This window comes from Suillus fuscotomentosus (genome assembly GCF_016647785.1).
Source record: "Suillus fuscotomentosus strain FC203 chromosome Unknown F5891scaffold_38, whole genome shotgun sequence".
Lineage (NCBI taxonomy): Eukaryota > Fungi > Basidiomycota > Agaricomycetes > Boletales > Suillaceae > Suillus > Suillus fuscotomentosus.
The window spans coordinates 493,130-515,300 of record NW_024539550.1 but is presented as its reverse complement, the minus strand read 5'-3'; the positions used below and the strand labels follow the sequence as shown (position 1 = coordinate 515,300).

General features: G+C 46.0%; 4 protein-coding genes across 4 annotated transcripts; 2 read left to right on the top strand and 2 right to left on the bottom strand.

The window, feature by feature from the left end:
* Window positions 1-2,115: 2,115 nt before the first annotated feature.
* On the top strand, window positions 2,116-3,396 carry F5891DRAFT_981805 (uncharacterized protein; the record flags this gene model as incomplete). The annotated part of the gene is made up of 6 exons (XM_041377158.1): window positions 2,116-2,218; window positions 2,284-2,318; window positions 2,501-2,661; window positions 3,034-3,229; window positions 3,257-3,296; window positions 3,335-3,396. 6 exons carry the CDS (start codon window positions 2,116-2,118, stop codon window positions 3,394-3,396), a joined length of 597 nt encoding a protein of 198 aa, XP_041224239.1.
* A 1,890-nt stretch (window positions 3,397-5,286) lies between these two features.
* F5891DRAFT_981804 (uncharacterized protein) lies at window positions 5,287-6,881 on the bottom strand (the record flags this gene model as incomplete). The annotated part of the gene is made up of 5 exons (XM_041377157.1): window positions 5,287-5,989; window positions 6,112-6,178; window positions 6,221-6,262; window positions 6,313-6,408; window positions 6,590-6,881. 5 exons carry the CDS (start codon window positions 6,879-6,881, stop codon window positions 5,287-5,289), a joined length of 1,200 nt encoding a protein of 399 aa, XP_041224238.1.
* Window positions 6,882-7,166: 285 nt separating this feature from the next.
* On the top strand, window positions 7,167-8,781 carry F5891DRAFT_981803 (uncharacterized protein; the record flags this gene model as incomplete). Its single annotated transcript, XM_041377156.1, has 8 exons — window positions 7,167-7,212; window positions 7,255-7,347; window positions 7,465-7,817; window positions 7,875-7,893; window positions 7,919-8,001; window positions 8,054-8,074; window positions 8,295-8,433; window positions 8,495-8,781. 8 exons carry the CDS (start codon window positions 7,167-7,169, stop codon window positions 8,779-8,781), a joined length of 1,041 nt encoding a protein of 346 aa, XP_041224237.1.
* A 7,861-nt stretch (window positions 8,782-16,642) lies between these two features.
* F5891DRAFT_1043312 (uncharacterized protein) lies at window positions 16,643-17,079 on the bottom strand. Its single transcript, XM_041362133.1, has one exon. The coding sequence runs from the start codon at window positions 17,065-17,067 to the stop codon at window positions 16,819-16,821; it is 249 nt and encodes an 82-aa protein (XP_041224236.1). The 5' UTR covers window positions 17,068-17,079; the 3' UTR covers window positions 16,643-16,818.
* Between the last annotated feature and the right edge of the window lie 5,092 nt (window positions 17,080-22,171).

The window sequence follows — 22,171 nt, the reverse complement described above, 5'->3', positions numbered from 1 at the left end:
ACTCTCTCCCATCGTTCAAATAAGCCCCTTTGGAGGATCTTGATAGCAGCAAGTAGTCTTTTGAGTAATTCCCAGAGATGTTCAATGAGATTCAGATCTGGAGGACTGTGTTGGCCATGATAGAACATTGATATCATGGTCTTCAGATCATTTTGTGGCCAGTTTTGAGGTGTGCTTGGGGTCATTATCTTGTTGAAAGATGATGTCTTCTTCATCAATCCCTGACTCCTGCATGTTTTTGAGTAGACCACTCCTCTAGAGTGGAGATGTACTGCTCTGCGTTCATCCTTCCTTCTACCTCACAAAGAATTCCCACACCATTCCATCCCATACAACCCCATACTATCATGTTTCCTCCTCCAAACTTCAGTGTACCCTTGACTTCTCTTTCTCCTAATGGTTCTCCTGCCTTTTTCCACACATATTCCTGGCCAACTGACCCCATTCTATTGATTTTTGTTTCATCTGACCAAATAACCTTCTTCCAGTCTTCCACAGTCCAATGTTGATGCTTTAAAGCAAAGGCTAGCCTTCTCTTCCTATGAGCTACAGAGAGAAGAGGTTTTTTCTTCTTGGTTACAGCCTTGAGACCTTGAGGGTGTTTCTAACAGTTTGGGTTGAGACAGGAGTGGAGATGATGGAATTGATGAACTTGGTAGCTTGAGTAGCATTTGAAGCCTTGCCAGATAGAATTTGGTGAACAATAGCTCTTTGTTCTGTGGAGTAAGCTTGAGAGGACATCTCATTTTATGATTTTCCTTCTCTGGCATGTGTTCCTTTATGACTGTAGCAATAGTGGACTTGCCAAGACCAGTTTTGAAGGCAATTTGCCTAGTAGATAAACCAGAGGTGCAGAGAACAAGGATATTATTCTTTTGAGCAGAGGAGATGGGTTTCATGATGATTATGTTGAATGTCATAATCTTATGTGGGTTTATATATTCAAATGATATTAAATCAGACCATATCAGTATTATGACACCACTTTAATCAAGAATATAATGTATGAATGGTCTGATTTTGTAATTTTAATAAAAAGTCAAAAAAGTGTCTGAATGAGTTATGTATTTGAAATTACCATATCTTGCTGTCACGAGTTCAAATACAAACCATTATTCGTTCCTTAATTCTAAGTCCTTTAAGCGCCCAGTCACAGTGTCTGTTCCTAAGAATATGTTTACTGTTGAAGAAGTTCCTATTATTGCGTCTATTGTAGAATTACCAGAGTCATGTGATCGATCGGACAATGCCGAAGATGTTGACGTCATGCCTCGCGACACTCTTGGAATGTTCCAGAGTCTTACTGCGGCTGCGGCACATGTTATGACATCATAGTTATATATAGAATTGTACGATACCTTTAATTATTCTGATTGGTTAGTTAGTTCATACTCAGTTTCGATCTCAGTTTCAATATGTGTATATAGGTAGATCGTCGTAGTCAGTAGTTCTTTAGTTCAAACCTCTTGTATCTCCAAGTGAGCAATCCAAGACGTACCTGCTGCCTTATCCTCTTTGTGATTATCTTGTTGTTTGAGTCCTAGTCTCTGCCCTGCATTAATTCGTTTAAGGGGTTGTGACACTTGCCCATATATGATTTGATTCTCATGTTGAATATCTCAAATTCGAGCCAGGATATAGGGCTTCTAGATGTGTCCCTATATTATTTGTTATTATTGAGTCCTGGCTTGCCATTGCCCAACTACTTGAAAATACATAAATATTCAGATACTTTTTTGAGCCACTGTATGTGCAGAAAGTACTGTTGGATGTCTGGCGGCTGTGATGCAAAGGGCCATAATGCTCCTGGACCTGCTGGTGAGGTACTACACCTGCACCCACCACCTGAAGCTACACCTACGTCATCCATTGCTAACCTCACTGTACTTGTCCTACCACCACCTGCCATCAACCCTGCTTTACTTATATCTGGCACCATACTTCATCCTCCACCACCTGTCATTGATCTAGCCTTACTTGTATCTGATGCCATACTTTGTCCTCCCTCACCTGTCATTGACCCTACCTTAATTGACACTGCATCATCATCCTCCTCTTAGGCTCCCATTGCCGGTCCATCTACACTACCTACCCCAAGCTAGGTTACAACAGGTAATGGAAAAGGCCATGCTACAGTTCCTGCACCTGATGTGGGTTTCTATTCTAATCCACGCCTCCCATTACAGCTACCACCTATCTTCACAGATGCATATGCCAAGTAAGAGGTAGAGCATCTGTGCAAGCATGAAGCACAGTCTCTCAAATGTGAGCTTGCCCTCACAGCACAGAACACTGTTACTGTATTTGGCTGGGTAGTGGTATGTTTTTTTTACTATAGCAATAAGAGTTTAATTTAGAATGTGATTAGGATGGAGAGATGCCTGCAGTCTGCGAGTTTCAAAGCAGAATCATTCTGCCGCATTTTAGGGTCACTGTGGAGTAGCTTCACAATCTTGGACTCTCCACTGATGATGGCTGTCACTACTTCAATGCGACGCAGCAATGCTGGAATAAAATATTTGTTGGTTATGTCCTTACCCTTCCAGGCAATCATGTCTACTTCAAGAACCTCAATGTCAAAGTTGTGCTTGACTTCGACAAGTATTACATCAATCGGCAGCCACAGACTATCCCTCACATTCATAACAACCTCAAAGGCAAGTGAGCCCATGTCCGCAATACTACCAGCAATCTTCATGTCAGCACCACTAGCTCTGATAGTGAACAGCAAACTGCTATATTACAAAAGCGGAGGCCACATTTCTCTTCTAATTATTCTCATCATCAATGCCGCATCAACTTGGATTCCTCTGATGATACTCTAGAGCTAGCACATGCACTGCCAGCAACTCACCCCATCCTTCATACTACTATCAAGCATGAGTGATCCTCTGATGAAATAAGCATCTCCTCCAATGATTCAATGGATGATGAGATGCAACAACCAGTCCCAAAGCCCCTTCATGTCAAGTGGGAGCCATCCATTGATGTCATTAGCATTTCCTCTGACTAAGCTGCTCCTGACAATGATAGGCCCTCTCCTGGAGTGTCGTATGAGTACCCGATTGAGGTTGAAACTACTGGCGTATTACCACTCTGGCTGCGATGGTACTATGCAGTTGACATCAATGCAGGTTCTATTTCCATGGAGAATGCAAGGAAGTCTGGTCACAGCGTCAAGGAGGCTTTTACTCATGTCTTTGGAGATGTTCCCTATCGCTCCCAGACTGTCAGTGATGATTGTATTTGCTGGCAGCAGGCAGGACCCACAGCAAGGGCTGCATTTATCGAGGCAGGTGCACTCCTGCTGGCTTATGGTCTGCATTTATGGCAGCCTATCCTGCCAAAGGTGCTGCAGAGAAAGCGGCGAAGAAGTGTCTTGCTCATGCACTGTGACCTGTGGTTCTCTTACTGTATACTATTTCTCAATACTTGGGCATTTGTTATTTTATACGCTGGTTATATTATATCTCGTACATGTCACACAATAGCCATCGCAATGTCATTATTTACCTCAGCAGGCCGCCTAACTGTGGAGATTGCTGACTCTCCAGCATAACATGCACATATGCTCCTTCCCTGCCTCTCCTCTCCACTCTTCTAGTATCCCGCTCAAAGACTTTCTAGTTTGAATGACACCGGCAGCTCCATAGGGATATTTGCATCTGATAGAGCTGGAGATGTTTGTTTAGTGCCTTCGTCATCCACGTCCATCATTTTCTCTTCACCATCTTCATCGCAGAATGCAGGCATAACTTGATACTTCTTGGCAACCTTTACAGCTGGAACACCTGTGCCAGTGTCATGAGCACCTATGCCACCAATATTACGGAGCATGCTGCTTGGACGACCATATTCAAGCACGGCACTGATGTGTGCTCAAGGAAGCGAGCGAGGGTCAGCGAGAAGTCGTCAAGTTGGATGTTAGTGAATAGCATGCCATGTAAAAGAACAAAGAATTTGGGTGCATGGGTGTCAGGTTACCACCGTCATTCTATTTTACAGTTGACTTTTGCCTTTCATCTTGCTGGTCATCCGCATTTATTTGCTGCGTCACTTATGCAAATAGTTCAGTTCCTCTAGGGTAGATCTGTGTGAGATCTTATGAGCCCAGCATCGGTTTGCTGTGATGTGCATGCATTGTGATGCACCGGTTGGGCACGACCCAGCAGATAGATGTTCACATCGGGGAGAGTACGCGCAAAATTTATGCCTTACTCACTGGAATTCTAGATGTTGTGGAAGGGTCAAAAGCCAGTAGTCTAGAGCATTGTCCGGACGTTGACCCTATCAAGGGTCTAGACTGGAAGCGCACATTCGGTTTACATCTGTAGTTCTCTGAGCTGATGGATGCACCAATATCACAGGTCTTTGAGTCCTACAACTGATCACGACAAGAATTGCCTTTTTGTGTCACCCCTCCACTCCCATCATACCTCAAGCACTCATCAGAACCATTGCCATTCAATGTTCCTACCCCATCACCTTCTGACACTCTCTTTTCTTTAATTCGCCTACATGCAGACCCTGCATGCTCATTATCACAGGCCCTCTCCCCACTCTCATTTGGGCCTTCACCAGGCGATTACTCACTCTCATGGCATTTCTTAGCGGCTGAGTGATGGTAAATATGTGCCTATGGGTCCAGAGTGCATACCCAGTACCCAGGACACCCTTGGGACGCCCAATGAAAAGTATATGGGTTCATCAGGATATCACAAAACAACTATCTACCCACTCAATGGCCAGTTAGCAGGACATCTGCCCTCCTTTTCCAGCTTTGCCCTTGTCAACCTATTCTTTGTAAGACCATCTCATCAAGAAAAAATCTATACCTGTGAACTATCATCTCATGACAGATGGCATGATATCCCCCAAACCAGACATTTGTCTGTTCTGTGACTGACGAATTGAAGTACCACCTGGCACCGTCTTCTCCAAGGAGATGTTCAAATGATGCAGGATTGCAGTTTTCCTGGCACCACCAGTCGGTAATTGCATGTTTGCAGTTGAAGTGGAAAACATCAACGGAAAGGCTGATGTCTTTGAAGTACACATCATCCCTGACAATCTTAGAGAGCATGCAGTTATTGTCATAGAATATGTGCTTTGGCTTGATGTCATCAGAACGGAATACATGTTTAATCATTTCCTGGATTATTTATATTAGCAGGCCATTTGTAGCGCTGACGATGCTCACATACCATGACACTTCCAACACCTTCCGGTCTCCCTTGCAAGTATCATCCTGCACGGGGCAACAATCAGTTGTTCATTATGCGTGCGCTAGCGCCCAAATTGTGCACGGAGTTTTCTACCACTGGCAGCAGTACTGTCCTGCGCTGTGGCAGCTTGCACAGTCCCATCAGCATCTACAGCAAGTGTGAAATCTTCCTCAAGTGGGGCATCATCGATGAGTTCATCCAATGGCACATCCTGTGCAATGGAATCTGTGGGATTTGCGAGTTGGGAATGCTGAAGACGCTGCTGAAGTTGGAAATGGCTTTGCCCCCAAATTTGGTGCATGTTCTTGACCGCTTTGTACTCTGCAAGGTGGAAAACCTTGCTCTTGATGAGGATGTCATTGCTACAGCCAACAATAGCACATTTGTGGCCATGGGTGAGTGTATGAGTCAGGCAAAAGTGATGGTTGTTGTTGTTAAGGGGCACATGGCAGTTATGGATAGCGCAGCACAGATGGCCAACAGTGACCCCATCAATAACAACAACAGAAAAATTGCTTATGACTGCTCCTGCATCGTCCCTAAAGAAGTGGGTGCGTTTGTTGCAGTAGTGTCGAAGCTCTTCTTGGCTGTAAGTTCGGATGTGATTGTTGCAGTTAATGATGGTGTCCATGAAGCGGGCCTTCTGGTCTCCATCTTGGGGTACTAACAAGACTGCATGGTGCTCCATGGCATCCTCGATCAGGGTGAGTTGTACAAACCCATGCCAGACATGATCCCCAGCAAGCTTGAAGTTCCATGGAAAGCTGGGAGGTGGTATGGAATTCTGCATCAGCGCTGAGTTATACAGTCATGCACAATTTGACATGAATGTCCTGGATGAGGCAGAAATCAGAAATATGTCAAATTGTCAGCCTGGCGTACTTACCATGAGACAAGCATCATTGTGCACCACAGATGAACAACCTTTGTCTCCACAAATTGATGTCCACCCACTTGCAGGACATCCAGGATCCTAGGATAGAATGTTTAAACACCTGCCTTGACACTAAAGCCGTGGTGGTAGTTTGTATTGCAGTCTGAATGTGTCATGATGATGAGAAAAAGAAGATTCATGCTAGATACATACTGGCACAATAGAGGTGGACAGAATATGTCGCAATAGGCCCATTATCTAGTGTGTAGATAATGACTTGTTGTTGTTCTGCCTTCTTGAGGACAGAGCCTTGCACATGAGCAGGACAGTTGCATGTCTGACATGTGTGATGAGGTGGAAAAAGAATGCATGGTGCTGTCAGTCATATGTCATCCATGTCAGTAATCTTCATACTAGCAACACCACTCACTTATTCCATGCTGTCATCCGTGATGCGCAAAGAGTGACATGTCTACATGACTTGATACACCTTCATTGCCATGCCACACAATGTTCCTAAGAACCTTCCAATATATATCCACATCACTCTCCGAAATATTGCAGCTGCCAGCCAGGAAAAGTTTGATCACAGGAGAGAGAACTAGAGGGGTACTATCAGGGTGATGAGAAGTAGCTTGCACGAGTATGATGTAATCCTTGAGTCCTGATGCAAGTGTAATGAAGTGAAATACCATGCTGAATGTCGGAGGTGAGCAATTAGGGAGCTGATGATGCAGTGATTGCAACATCTCAAGGGCTGATGATGGTCCTTGCGCAGTCATTTTGAGCAGAGGCAGGAGGTAAATGTTGAGCGGAGGTAGGAGGCAAAGGTCTAAATATAGTATTCTTGATGCTGTGTGCAAGGTGGCTGACAGCGAGGACGTGTGGGAAACAGTGAGCTTGATACATGATATTATATTGACATTAAATCTAATATATAATATATGTGATATGTGTGAACAATAACTATACAGACGCGGATGGGGGCAGGCAGTTGGATAGGGTCAGTGGGTCGAATTTTCCAGGATTAAGATATCCTCAGCGCAAGTGATCATGACACTGTGGACATGAGCTCGAAAGCAAATATGAACACTCAAGCTCAAGATGTGGAATGTATGACTCTCACTTGGCAAATAGAATGTGGAGAATAACTAGACGCAAATACGATAAACTCTGGCAAAACTGGCACAGCAAAGCGCAAGAACAAGCCAGGTCGTCCGAAGAAGAAGAAAGCCGCAAAGGAGACAGGTGTGTGCACAACATCATTTTTCAACTTGGTGTTTCACAGACAGTTTCTTTCTTTCCTACATACTTAAGTCTTGGTATGACTTGATCTTTGACATCTCTCTGCTGATCATTGTCTAGATGTACATATCTGCCCCACATGCTCCCACATGAGTGACATACTACCTCTCCATTTTCTTGGAGGCAGAGCTTCGCAAAGCCGAAAACAAAGGAAATCACTCAATTCATTCTTGCAGCTAACAGCTGAATTGCCATTCGATACTTTGAAGGCACAGTTACTTGCTCAGATTTTGGCAAAACTCAACCCCAGCAAGATCTCATATGACGACTATGACATTGTCTGGACCGTACCACGGATCCAACCATCTCCTTTGGCTCTTGCTTTGGACAGCGATTACAAATTTTTGCTTCAGCACGCCATAAAACACAAAGAGCTGCAGACAAATATCACCATCAAGGCTCGCACGAACAAGGTCAGTTATCTTTCCTGGATATATGCACATATTATGCTTGACTGACAAATGTTGTAGAAGAAAAAAATGAGGAAAGGTGAACCATCACGACAGGGATACAGACACAAGCTCTGGAGAGGATGATGTAGGTTCTGAGAATGAGAGTGAAGATGACAAGCAGCTGAAAAAGAAGCCAAAGAAGACTGTAAATATATTTGCCTTCTTACCAATGTTCTCATGCAGTGATTTACCTACAGTCAGCAAAAGAAAAAGCCAAGGTACTAGAGACTAACTTGAATATAAAGATCAACACAAAATTCAACAACTTTGTGACCATTGGATGTGTTTAAAGCCTGGATGTATGAGTGAGCTCTGTTTCATCCATGTAGAGCATCCTGAACACTTCCTGCTCAGACATGAGCATCTTTCTGTATGAGTGGCTACATGGGTATTCTTGTAGACTATTGTGAAATGATAATTTGCTCACTTCACACTCAGAACAAAGACAAAGCACAAGCAAATCTTGAGACTCCTCCAAACCATGCCAAATTCAATACACTCCCAGGGCAGAAGGGCACTATCTCTCTTCTTCAGTGTCACCTTGCTGAACATGCACAGCCTGCAAGTCAGCCTCATGGTACTGTCATCAATTTCAACATCCCATCAGAGCTTCTTGCTGTGTTTTTTCCCTCCTGCAGCTCCAAACAACAACATACCTCAACCTGCACCTGCTGGATCATGCACTGAAGGTGGTCAATCAGACTCTCTGATTCCCTATGGTATGCTGCATGGACCAACACTTTCCCTCAATGATTTCTATAGCAACTATACCCTCAGCGATGATATCCACATGAAGCTACACCAGAACAGGTATACAGGCATGGAGACTATCTGTTACATCCTTGTCTCAGAGCTGAAGGAAATGGAGTTCAAGCTGGGAGAGATTGCTGTGATGCGTCCAGCTATGAAGTGTTGGTGCAGGTGAATGGTTTCTTGTTATATAATCTACTTTGTGCTCTTTGTTAGTCTACATCACTGTATTGTATTGAGAGGAATTGTGCTAGAAGTACCCTGCATGCATAACATACCCAAGTGCATCTGATTCTGTTATCTGATCCATTGTGATGATGTACATATCATAGATAATCTCATCCAATTCTGTTGAGAAGTAATCCTGGTTGTGACGAATGAAAGCCTTGATCTTGGAGAATGCTTCCTCAATTGGATTCAAATCAGATAAGTATGGATGGAGATATTCGAGCCATACACCTCAAAACTATGTTGTGTGTCAATAGGGCTTATTATGCATCACATGTGAACTCATCTGCTTCATATACAAGATCTGCAACACTGTGACCATAGTGACATGTTGCATTGTCCATGACGAGCACACTAAGCTTCTCAGGGTATGGAGAGCATAGTGGTAGCTGGTCGAACTAATGAGTTCATGTTTCAGAGGTTGAATAGCACTTACAATATCTTCCTGAAGAAAGACCTTAAACTTCTCCACAGTGAATGAACCTTCAATTACTGAACATATCATCATTCCATCAATGGTGAGCAGGCCCAATGCAGAAAGGTGGTGTCCCTCGCACAAAGACTCCCTTCTTTGCTGCTCTTTTTCCCTTCTTTGATCTCTCAAACCTCCTTGAAGTTGTCCTCTCATCTTTGGATGTCTCATCTAAGAATCCAAGCTCCTCTGGGTCATACTATGCCATTCATCTAATGAAGTCAGCCCTTCGAGTCTCATTTCGTTCTTTTGCAATCTTCTTCAGCTTCATGCGAGAGATTCCTGCTTGGGAAAGTTCACAGTATTGTTGGAGTCAGATGGACATGGTCATGGTACAAGCACAGGAGTAAAAGTCTTAGTAATACATAGAAGGATGAGTAATGTAGGGAACAACTAATAACCGGTAATGTCCGAGATGGACAAGATTTGTCATCGACTCATGGACTATAGACAAGTCCATGCTTACATATACATAGACCGGGTACTTACATTTAGCGTACCTTAGTATATATACTGTAGTATATTTCGAATAGGAATTCAGTCAATTTAATTATCTCAAAGTCTTCATTCAAATCTGCACTAAATTTACAGGTTATGAGCCCTGCTACTACCATGGATATGATGCTCCCCAGCTCCTCATCGCTATATCATATCCCCCAGCTCTCTGATGATGGAAAGAACTAGATAATCTATAAGAAAAGGGCCCAAATGATGATACAAGCACGAGGTTTGATGTGCTATCTTGATGGTAGGACGAAGGAGCCTGTACCTTTCAAGATCGATTCACAAGGACAAGCACTGAAGCCAACCAATCAGTAGCTACCCAAATAGAGATTGAAGAACAGGAGAAGAAGGAAGACGAGTTTCAACAGAAGGACTCACTTGTCAAGTAACATATATTTAGTATGGTCTCGGACCAACTATTGTTGCACATCCAGAGCCTCTGGGAAGCCTCGAAGATCTGGGCAGAGATATGCCACATACACAAAGGAATGACAGAGATGGTGCAGATAGACCTGCGATGGAAACTGCAGGAGACCAGATGCGAAGAAGGCGGAGATGTGAAGACACACTTCGGAGACCTATTGAAGATCCAAGAATCATTAGCAAAAATGGGAGCAAGTATAGATGAAAGAGACTATGCTATTGTTATGGGATCACTACCAGAATCCTACAGACCAATACTCTCATCAATCAACGCAGCCGCACGCATCACGAAACAGCCACTTACCTCATATGAGTTGATGAATGTCATCACCGAGGAGTATGAGCACCAGCAGATAGCCCATCCCAAAGCTCCTAGAAAAGGAGGAAACAATGTGTTCTCAGCAAAGACAAATGAAAGGAAGAACAGAAATGAGGACATTACCTGTTACAATTGCAACAGGAAAGAACATTACAAGTCTGATTGCTGGAGACCTGGAGGAGGGAAGGAAGGACAGGGACTGTGTCAAGGACAGAGGAAGGGAGGACACTTGAATCAGACTGCTAACACAGCAGAAAGCAATGATAACTATGCCTTTGCCTCATCAGACCTTGCCAATGTTGCAAAACAAATGAACATACCTATGGAACACTGAGGAGCAATCATTGACTCCAGTGCAATGTCCCACTTCTGCCCCGATCACTCGAAGTTTATAACCTACACCTCCATCAAAGCACAAGATGTGCACACTGCAGATGGTTCTACCATCAGCACTATAGGGAAAGGGGACATAAGGATAGACTTACCTTGTGAGATGAAGAAGACCACTGTAACCCTCAAAGACACTCTATATATGCCAAAGGTGATGTTCACGCTAATATCGGCCAACAGGATCGCTACAGCTGGTTTCACAGTACACTTCGAAAATAGAATGTGCAAAATACTCACCCCAGTACCAGAACGAAAGACCATAGCCGAAATTCTGCAGATCAACGGACTATATTGAATTGAGTCAGCAGTAGCTCGCAAATGTGAAAGACAAGCTTATGTCCACTCACCAGATAACAGGAAGCTCAAGGTACAAGCGGAGGAGGCATTGTTTGCTGGTATAGATGAGGAAAGGAGGAGATATTGAGCATATTGGCTGGAAGAAGAACAAATTTCTGTCAAACGAAACATTAGTTTTGTCCCGCCAGACATCAATTTTCATGATGACGTACTGGACGAGGGGGAGTCTAGCCAGGTGACACAAATCAATGCACCAAATATTGTCCAGCCCGTCGCACAAACTCCCCAGAGTGCACATTCCCTACCAATTCCAATGATAATCAAAGCATTAGAAGCTGCACATCGAGAGCCGACATTAGATGAGGCCTTGAGAAGCCAAGACGAAGGAGCAATACACACACCAGGTGAAACTGAAACTGACATTCATATGATGGCATCTGCGCATCGAGAGCCAATACTGGAAGAGGCCTTGAGTGACAAAGATGATGCAGCAATAGAAAAGGAAGACATACCAGGCATTCATAGGCCATTGGCATCAGCCGCGCATCAAGAACTGGCACTGGATGAGGCCTTCAGCAGCCCAGATGCTGCAGAATGGCAGAAGGTGTTGACCTACAAAATCAACGCATTTGTGGAAAGATTCCATCTCAAGGATGCGAAGATGTAGCAGACACTCATAGGAATAGGGATAGGTTCTGATGAAAGAACAGTCAGACCATTCGCCAGGCACCAAACCTGAAATATCCGAACAACATGTACTGTATCAACAAGCAATTGGATCGCTAACACATGCAGCAAGCCAGCCACATAGGCATTTGATATCCAGACAGGTTGTCCAATTGCATGGGTTCCCGATTGCATGGCGCACTCAAGAACAGAGTATTGTCGCACTATCAACTACTGAAGCAAAATACATAGTGTTAGAATCAGCAGCACGCAAAGCACTTTACCTGGAAAACTCAACAAACGAGTTGTATGAGCCAATGAAGACAACCGCAAAGGTATACTGTGACAATCAAGGAGTTATAGCATTGGCATCAAGCAAGAAATTTCACAGACACACCAAGCATATAGACCTCCACTACCACTTCATCTGCGGCCTTGTCCAAAATGATATCCTCCAACTCCAATACGAGCTGTCGGACCAGAATCTTGCAGACACATTTGCAAAGGCACTGCCAGTACCACATTTTCAAGAATTGAAAGAAACAATAGGAATAAGCTGTGCTCGAGGGGGAGTGTTGGAGTCAGATGGTCATGGTCATGGTACAAGCACAGGAGGTAAAGGCTTAGTATATGTAGAAGGATGAGTAATGTAGAGAACAACTAATAACTGGTAATGTCCGAGATGGACAAGATTTGTCATTGACTCATGGACCACAGACAAGTCCGCGCTTACATACACAGACCGGGTACTTACATTTAGGTGTACCTTAGTAATATATACTGTAGTATTATTTCTAATAGGAATTCAGTCAATTTATTATCTCAAAGTCTTCATTCAAATCTACACTAAGTTCACAGGCACACCATAGTGAAACGAACAGAACAAGCTGGTTTGTTTGTCGAGTAGGTCAAGTAAACTCATCCAGGAACCAGTCAGGTCGAATGATGCACAAAGTCAAAGGAGGTAGGAACATCGTTGAAATGTAAAGTTTGCAGGCAACCAGAAATGCCATGAGTGTGAGGGACAACATCACCAGTCTCTCTCCATAATTTGCAAATGCGCCAGAAAGTTCTTTTAGAGAAGCTGACAGACATGGATTAGTTTCGTTTTGGACAAGGTGTTTTATTCTCAGAATATTGACCAATGCGACATGCAACCATTTGCAAATGTTGTAATACTAATTTAAACTAAACACTCTATGTTCGATGTACTTGATTCAGGATCTAACGCAATAAAATGAGTGTCCCCCGGCATAGCGGCGGGACCTCCTGCCTAAAATGGACCTCCCATCATGTAGATTGATCAACAAACCAAAATAAATATGATTTAACAAGTAGTCCTATCTTTTGCTAGTTCGTAAGGTGTGATTTGTTGTTTAGTGTCAAAACAATCTTCAAGATTGAGAGCGCCTTTCAAAGATATGATACTGCAAACCATTATCAAAAACTAACTATGAGCTCTGGTATATCCCATATTTCCCTCTCGTCCGACTCGGACCCTGAGATCGGTACGGTCCGATGTATAGATCCGCTTCCGATCCGATTTACGATAAGCTTTCTAATTCATTTCCTGTTTCATATAACGTTAAACACAGCCTATTCGGTATTTCCTCTTCCCGGTGTTTCGGTTATGCTTATTACCGGTATGATTACTGATCCGTTAACCTATGTCTCATTTCCGACTCGCGTTTGATAACCTTTGCACATGCTTCGTACATAGCCTCGGACCCTTGCTTACTGATACTTCCGTTATCCTCATAGTATATAAACTCGTGTATATGTCCTGTAGTACCTCAGTTCGAATATCATCTTAGTTTGTCCTCTTTCTGTCCTCCGGACTTGAGTTCTCCTTACTCTTGTCACTCTCCGAGACTTCGGATAGATTCCGATAGTCTATATCCTCGGCTCTACCTTCGGGTAGTCTTTACTCTGTTAGTTTCTAGTTCGGATACGTCCGGATTAGCCTTATACACGTTTCCGATATCCGGAAGACTTCCGGATATACTACGAGACCCGTCCGGACCTTCGGACGCGTTATCGTTAGTACTTTGAAATAAGGGACAGTACTTGGGAAAGGGGCACAGCGTACGAGCTGAGGCCGAAGTCCTTCGGATCCGATCTTACGAGAGTACGACCTTAACACAAGGTTTGACAAGGTTCTCAACCCTGCCCAGTACTGCTCAGGATGCATGACTCTGAGTGCCGCGGACGCGATGGCTGCTGGCCTTGCAATGGCTTTGAGGATATTCTCGCAGGAAGGTCCCTTCAATGATGCAGATACCTCCGGATCTGACACATTCTTTGGGATTGGTAAGTATGACTGCCGGAATCACCATCTCATCAGATCCTACCTCGTGTCCCTGTTGAAACCATGCCGGAGATAGATTGATGCATCCGGGAGTTGCTCCAACATCTTCCGAGCCCCGGTTGAACAACCTTTGATTAGTTCGCCAATTGCCATCAGCCCTTACACTTTTTTCGAGGCTTGGAGAGAGCAAATAGGTGGCCTCCCTGATTTCCTTCTGTAGGTTCCATTAATATTCGATATCCATCGAGTAACAATGTATATTACACACCTGGGTGGTGTCTGTCAGGGCGTCTGGGAGATACCATGCAATGATGGCACCGGATGCATCAAGAATTATTGCAGGTTCATCGACCAACCTTTTGCCTTCATGGCCAGGAGGACACCTCTCAAGCAACCTCGCCTCTTTATGTTCATTATGCCCGGTGTCCTTCGGGGAGATCAATTTGCTATATCTTGCAATATCCATCTGCATCTGAACTGTCATGCAGGAATTTGAATGATAAATAGAATTTTCCGAATCTGCAGGAAGACCCACTGGGATTTTTAGATGCCTTTATGAGTACATCAGCCAAGCGATCGCACGCCATCACCAGATCAGTGTCTAGGTTGGGGGAAGGTATGACTGGGCCTCCTCCAGTCTTCTCTGCCTTGAATTTCTGTTCAGTATATTCCCCTGCTTCATAAGTCACAGTCAGGGCCCAAGTGCGCCAGATGTTTATGCTATCAGGAGGGGAAGGGGAAGAACCGTTCATGCTGGATGTTAATCTTGGGAAATCAGACGCTGAATGCTGGATGTCCGGACTTTGGTGTTATAGGGGGTGGAGATAGAGAGGATCAGATAAGGGAGCCATGGATAATTTTGGCCGCTGTCAAAGATGTATTATTATCCATTGCTCAATGAAATACTACCTGATTGGAAGTGTGCTGGTCATCAGATATTCATTTGTCGACTCCCGGGTCCCGGTACTCGGAAGTCGGTACGGTTGACCCATATTTGAGTGGTCGGAATTTGGCGTCTCATAGGGCAACACAAGCTTCGTACTGCCATATCAGGAGATCACCTGCTGCTCCGGGAACTCGGTAACTGTGATTTATTACCTCCTCTGAGTAAGGTTGACTCGCTGGTCATCAGATATTCATTTGTCGACTCCCGGGTCCCGGAACTCGGAGGTCGGTACGGTTGACCCATATTTGGGTGGTTGGAATTTGGAGTCTCGTAGGGCAACACAAGCTTCGCACAGCCATGTCAGGAGATCACCTGCTGCTCTGGGAACTCGGTAACTTTGATTTATTACCTCCTCTGAGTACGGTTGACCCACATTTTGGTGGTCGGTACTTGGCTTCTCGTAGGGCAACACAAGCTTCGCACCGCGGATTCCACATTCTGCAAGACAACCTAAGCACCATCAGAGGCCATGTCAAGAGATCACCTGCTGCTCTCTTCAGAAACATCTCAACTTCAGTTGGCCATTTAACACGGAAAGTATTAACTAAATTATGTGTTGAGTTCCGGGTCCCGGAACTCCGAACTCGGAACTCGGTACAGTTGACTCCAATTCTGGTGGTCGGAACTTGGCTTCTCGTAGGGCAACACAAGCTTCGCACCCCGGATTCCACATTCTGCAAGACAACCTGTGCACCATCAAAAAGTATTAACCAACTTATGTGGTGAGTTCCGGGTCCCGGAACTCGGAACTCGGTACAGTTGACTCAAATTCTGGTGGCCGGAACTTGGCGTCTCGTTGGGCAACACAAGCTTCGCACTGCCATGTCAGGAGATCACCTGATGCTCCGGGAACTTGGTAACTTTGATTTATTACCTCCTCTGATTTGGTTGATGTACAACTACCTCAGCTCCATCATGTCTACAATTATGATACACATGGGCCCACCCATCTATATTGTATACCACCCTCGGCCCACCGGTCTAATACAACATCCCATACAACACCCTCGGCCCACCGGTCTAATTAATATGCATCTGGGCCCACCCGTATAATACAATATTTTATAATACCCTCGGCCCACCCGTCTAATTTAATATGTGTCTGGGCCCACCCGTGAATGTGATAACAAGTACCTACCCATCTATCTCATACACATCTACCTTAATACACCCATCTGCATAATATCCAGCTACCTCGGCCCACCCGTCTACCTAATATTCATTTACATCGGCCCACTCATCTACTCTATATATTCCCTGCATGGGCCCACCCGCCTCCATTGGGAATAATTTGCCTCCCGGCCCATCCGTCATAGTCGAGAATATTTTTATCATGGGCCCATGGTCCGCTGGCCCGTATCATACGGGATATTATGCACGTCCGTTCCCTCGTATTATACGGAGATAGGTCACTGTAGTATGTGCAACCAGACCGTGTGGATTTAGAGATGGTTGCTTTTGTTCTAACATCTTACAGAGATAGATCGCTTCTTGGACCTACACCAAGTGGCACCCCAGCAAGGACCCCGAAAAAACCGGACCTCAACATCGCGCTCAACAGCGCGACCGCCGCCTCTAGGCGTCAACACTCAACCTTTCTCTTTCTTTTTCTCAGAATTATAGTATATCTAACATTCTCAACATCTAATAGTACACAATCTAAACTACCAAGAGTCGAACAATGGCGCTAGGCGGCACCCAAAGTCCTAGTGCAGTCGTTCCCACGGTAGGACCGTCAACCAGAAACAGCCGCAAAACCACAGCCAGCAAACCCCTGTTGTCAACAAGCAAGAGCATCGAAGACCACGCAACAGGAATGGGAATCCGCACCGACATCAATAGCTCCATCACGGCTAGGAAACTTCTCGCCACGCACGGTCTCTCACTCCCGGTAGCAGGCAAAGCCATCAAGGATATAGCGACGGCCCTCTTTGAACTTAGTATCGCAACAAACATTGGTGCTACTAATACAGAAATACTCAGAGCCGTCGCCTTCATCCTCTACGAAGCAGACCAAGCAAGCGACATGGAAAGGGTAATAGACAAAATTGATTCGCTACTGAAAGGCCCAATCGCAACACTAGAAATCAATGTTGACACCCTATCGGAGCTAACATCAACTCACAAAACAACGCTCGCAGAAGCTGTTACCGAGGTACGTGAACAACTCAATCAATCATCAGAAGGAATAGAGAAAATGGTAGAAGCCGCCTCAACGAGAGCGAGCCAACAGAGTCTGTATGGGGAGGAGCCCCCAAGATCTAACGGATCAATGACTTACGCTGCAGCCACCAAAGCGGGGATGCCCGCGCAACTGAACAAAATTCTAGCCCGCAGCGAAGCCCAATCAAGACAAATCCTTATAGATAGAAGATCGCTGCTCTCCGACAACTCCCTCAAACAGCTAACGGAAGCGCAACTGGTATCAAAAGCGACCATGGCACTGGAACTCCTGGCACAGAACAAGATAGAATACCCGCAGGACCTCACGTTCATCTCAGCAAGAAGACTCCCCCACGGCGGAGTATTGTACGAACTTAACTCCAGCGCATCGGCAGAATGGTTCAATACCCCGGCCAATCGCAGTAACTTCCTTGAGTTCTTCGGCACCAATGTTGTCATTAAAGAACGATCCTTCCATGTATTAATGGAAAACGTCCCGATCTCCTTCGTCCCGGACAATACAGCAGCATTAGCAGATATAGAGAAAAAAGCAGGCCTAAAGCCGCGCACAGTCAGCAAGGCTAAGTACATTAAACCAATCGCAAGAAGGAACCCGAATCAACGCACAGCACATGTAGTGGTCACTTTCTCCACCAAGGAAGGAGCGAACCACGCAATCAAATTCGGTCTATCCATAGCGGGAAAGAAGGTCTATGGACGCAAACTCCTGCCGGAACCCACTAGATGTCTTAAATGTCACTCCTTTGACGGTTCGCACATAGCAGCTGACTGCCCTCAAGACCACGACACCTGTGGCACCTGCGGGGAACACCATCGCACCCATACATGCACTGTGGAAGATCCATCACTCTATGCCTGTGTCAACTGTAAGGAGAACGGGCACGCATCCTGGAGCAGAGAATGCCCGACCTTCGCCCAGAAATGGAACGCCCAAAAGGGGAGGAACGACGAAACCAAGTATACCTTTTTCCCCACTGACGACCCATTAACTTGGGAAACCATTCCAAATGCAGATACCGACTGGTCGGACGTCCCAGCGCCGGTCCTCAACGAGCGCCCCCACCCCACACTGCAAGGAGACAGACACCCCCCACCACAGCGTAACAATTGGGAGTGGCAAGAAGTCGGTAACAGCAACCGCAACCGACGCATGGCCTTTGAAAACAACCCCCGCAATCCTAACAATGTTCCTTTAGGTCCCAAGGGGCAATCCCGCTTGCCAGATGCATGGTCCAGTCAACCTCAGAACACCCAACCAACACAGGCCCCCCAACCGAACTCACAAAGCTCACCGAGACCTTGGTCCCCAACGCCGCCGCCCCAGGATCTGTCTTACTCAGGTAGTACTAACGACACTCCTGGTTGGAACTAATGTCTAGTACACCTAACAACAACCACGCGCGAGATGACTTCAAGATCTGGCAACAAAACTTACGCAAGTCCCTCAACGCGTGGGAACATATGTTAAGAAGTCTCGACCCGGAAGTATATGATTTAGCTTGCATCCAAGAACCGTATCTCAACCCTGTCAACCTTGCTAACGCGTCCAACCTCAGGATGTTCTGGGATGTAATATACCCCACAGATCACCACTCTACTCCCGGACGATCCCAGGTGATCATGCTTGTAAATAAGCGCCTCTCCAAAAATAATTGGCATATAATCCCGGTCAAGTCTTCGAACGTCATGGCAATAGAACTGGATGGCCCATTCGGAAAAGTACGTGTATATAATATCTACAATCCCTGCGACAGTGATCACACTCTCCACTTTCTCGAGAGACACATGTCCTCAGAACATAATGCGAGACGTGCCGCTCAAGGCGGCACCGGAAACGCGCGAGAACATATATTATGGCTAGGTGACTTTAACCGCCATCACCCTATGTGGGAACTCCCCCACAATAGTCATCTTTTCACCGCAGCAAATCTTAACGCTGCGGGACTGCTAATAAACTTACTAGCCGTATATAACATGACACAGGTACTTCCCCCAGCTATCGCCACTTTAGAGGCGTCAAACACCAAAAATCACACAAGGCCAGATAATGTATTTTGCTCAGCGGGACTCGAAGACAAGTTCACGCAATGCAGTGTAGAATTTCACCTCCGACCCGTTATAACTGATCATTTCCCCATAATTAGTGTCCTAGACCTTCAACCAGAGCGCACCCTGAACTCTCCTCGACTCAATTACCGCCAAGTATCATGGGAGGACTTCTCGGAAACTCTCACCAGCCAGCTCAACGCCATCCCACCACCAGTGGAGATCATATCAGAAAACCAATTCAACGACGCTTTCCTTGCACTCACCAAAGCAATCGAAGAAACGGTCAGAAGGCGAGTTCCCAGAACGAAACCATCGCCATATGCGAAACGTTGGTGGTCGAAAGACTTGGACTTAGAACGCAAAGCGGTCCACAAGTTAGGACGCAAATCACACGCCAGACAAGCAAGTAGAAGAGACCCCATCCATGAAGAATACAGAGTCGCCAGGAACCAATTCACGGAAAGTATTAAGAAAGCAAAGGAGGATCATTGGAAGGATTGGTTGGAAGCACTAACACTCTCAGACGTATGGTCATTCCACAGATACGCAGCGGGCAACCCAACTGACCAGATCCACACCCGCATCAAGACGCTCCAGGACCCCGGAGCAGCTCCAGGCACTACAACTCAAGATAACGCAAGGAAAAGCGAATTATTATATAATGTATTCTTTCGGCCCCCTCCGGACAACGACTTCGTCGACCCGGACTTTGTTTATCCTCCTCCCGTATGCGAATTCTCACCAATCACTGACCAACAGATTTTCAGAGCAATAAAACGCCTATCCCCGCACAAGGCACCGGGGCTGAATGGTATCAGCAACATCGTGTTCATGAAGTGCGCCGAACTCTTAGTACCATTCATGGCTCCAATATTCCGAGCAACATTCGCATTAGGTACCTACCCGGAAGACTGGAAGCGCTCCACCACTATAGTCCTCCGCAAACCTGGCCGCCCAGACTACAGCGCCCCCAAAGCCTACCGCCCAATCACGCTACTAGATACAATGGCTAAGATCTTATCTTCTTGCGTGGCAGACGACTTAACATATATTGCAGAACATCACGGACTCCTCCCTGCAACACATTTCGGAGGAAGACCAGGACGCTCGACCACTGACTCACTCCACCTTCTCACCAAGTTCATTACCGACGCATGGGCGTCCAAAAACAAGTACGTGTCAGTTTTATTCTTAGATGTAAAAGCTGCCTTCCCCAGTGTGGTGGTCAACAGACTATTACACAACTTACGAAAGACAGGGATCCCCAAGGAGTACACAGATTGGTACAACAAACGGCTGGAAAACCGCAAGACCCTGCTCGTATTCGACGACTACCAGTCAACCTCGTTCAACGTGACCGGAGGAGTTGACCAAGGGTGTCCCTTGTCCCCGTTAGGGTTCATCTTTTACAATGCTGACGTCTTACGAGTAGCGGACCCAAACCCTCGTAGAGGGGAGCTAAGTCTAGGCTTCATAGATGATGTAGCCCTTGCAGCAACAGGAGGCTCCTACGAGGAGGCGAATGGAAAATTGGTAAATATGATGGAAAAGAACGGCGGCGCTCTGGATTGGAGCAGGGAACATAACGCAGAATTCGAACTGGACAAAACCGCCCTTATTTGCCTATCGAAACAACGAGTCCCCAGCGCAACAGACCCCCGTAAGACCACAGCCGCTCCTCGCCCACCTATAACTATCCAAGACCACACTATCCAGCCCTCGCAGTCACATAAGTTTCTCGGAGTGATCTTCGATCAAAACCTCAAGTTCAAAGAGCACGCTTCCTACGCGCTCGCAAAAGGAACCGCTTACACCTTAGCATGTGGCCGCATGATCCGCCCGACAAAGGGTATCCATGGTAGACTAATGAAAAGATTATATGAAGGTGTAGTGATCCCGAAAATGCTATACGCAGCTGATATCTGGTGCGCAGGTCTTATCGCAAGAGGAAGGGGGAAACAGGGAGGAGGCAGAGGCGCAAGAGGTTTCTCCTCCCAGATGGCACGTGTTCAACGCATGGCTACCCTGCTCATCACAGGGGGGCTGCGCTCTTCCGCAACAGACCTGCTCGACGCCCACGCCAACATCCTACCTCTACAACAGACACTACGCAAGGTCTGTTACCGTACTACTCTCAGACTGTCCACGCTGCCAGTAACGCACCCTCTAGCTAAAAATATCAAAACCGTGTACAACTTCTGCGAAAAGAGAGGGTTCACGGGACGCAAAAGACACCCATCCCCGCTACACAAGCTTTTCAACGAATTCAAGTTGAATCCGGACAGGATGGAGAAGATCTCACCCGTTCGCCATTACCCCAAGTGGGAATCGGACACCACCATCAGTATCGCGGGGAAAGCAAAGGACGCCCTCGCAGAAGAAGCGGAGGCAAAGGAAGATCTAAGGGCCTACTCAGACGGGTCCGCCGTAGACGGTGGAGTAGGAGGAGCTGCGGTATTAATGAGAGGGGCAGAAAAGGTGGGGGAGAAAAGATTCTACCTAGGGAAGGACACGGAACATACGGTGTACGAGGCAGAGGTGGTTGGAATGATCTTAGCAATCGAGTTGTTGAAAGAGGCAGGAGGGAAAGGCACCATGGCCCTGGGGGTCGATAACCAAGCAGCGATAAGGGCTACGAACGCATTTCACTCCCAACCGGGGCACTATTTAGTCGACGCATTCCATGACGACCTCAGACTCCTGCTCCCCGAGAACGATGGAAGAAAACTCACCATCAGATGGACCCCTGGCCACAAGGGAATCGCCGGCAACGAGGCAG

Coding starts and splice junctions, on each gene's coding strand:
- F5891DRAFT_1043312 (XM_041362133.1), bottom strand. CDS start 17,067: ATGGCTTTGCCTGCTACCGGGAGTGAGAGACCGTGCGTGGCGAGAAGT.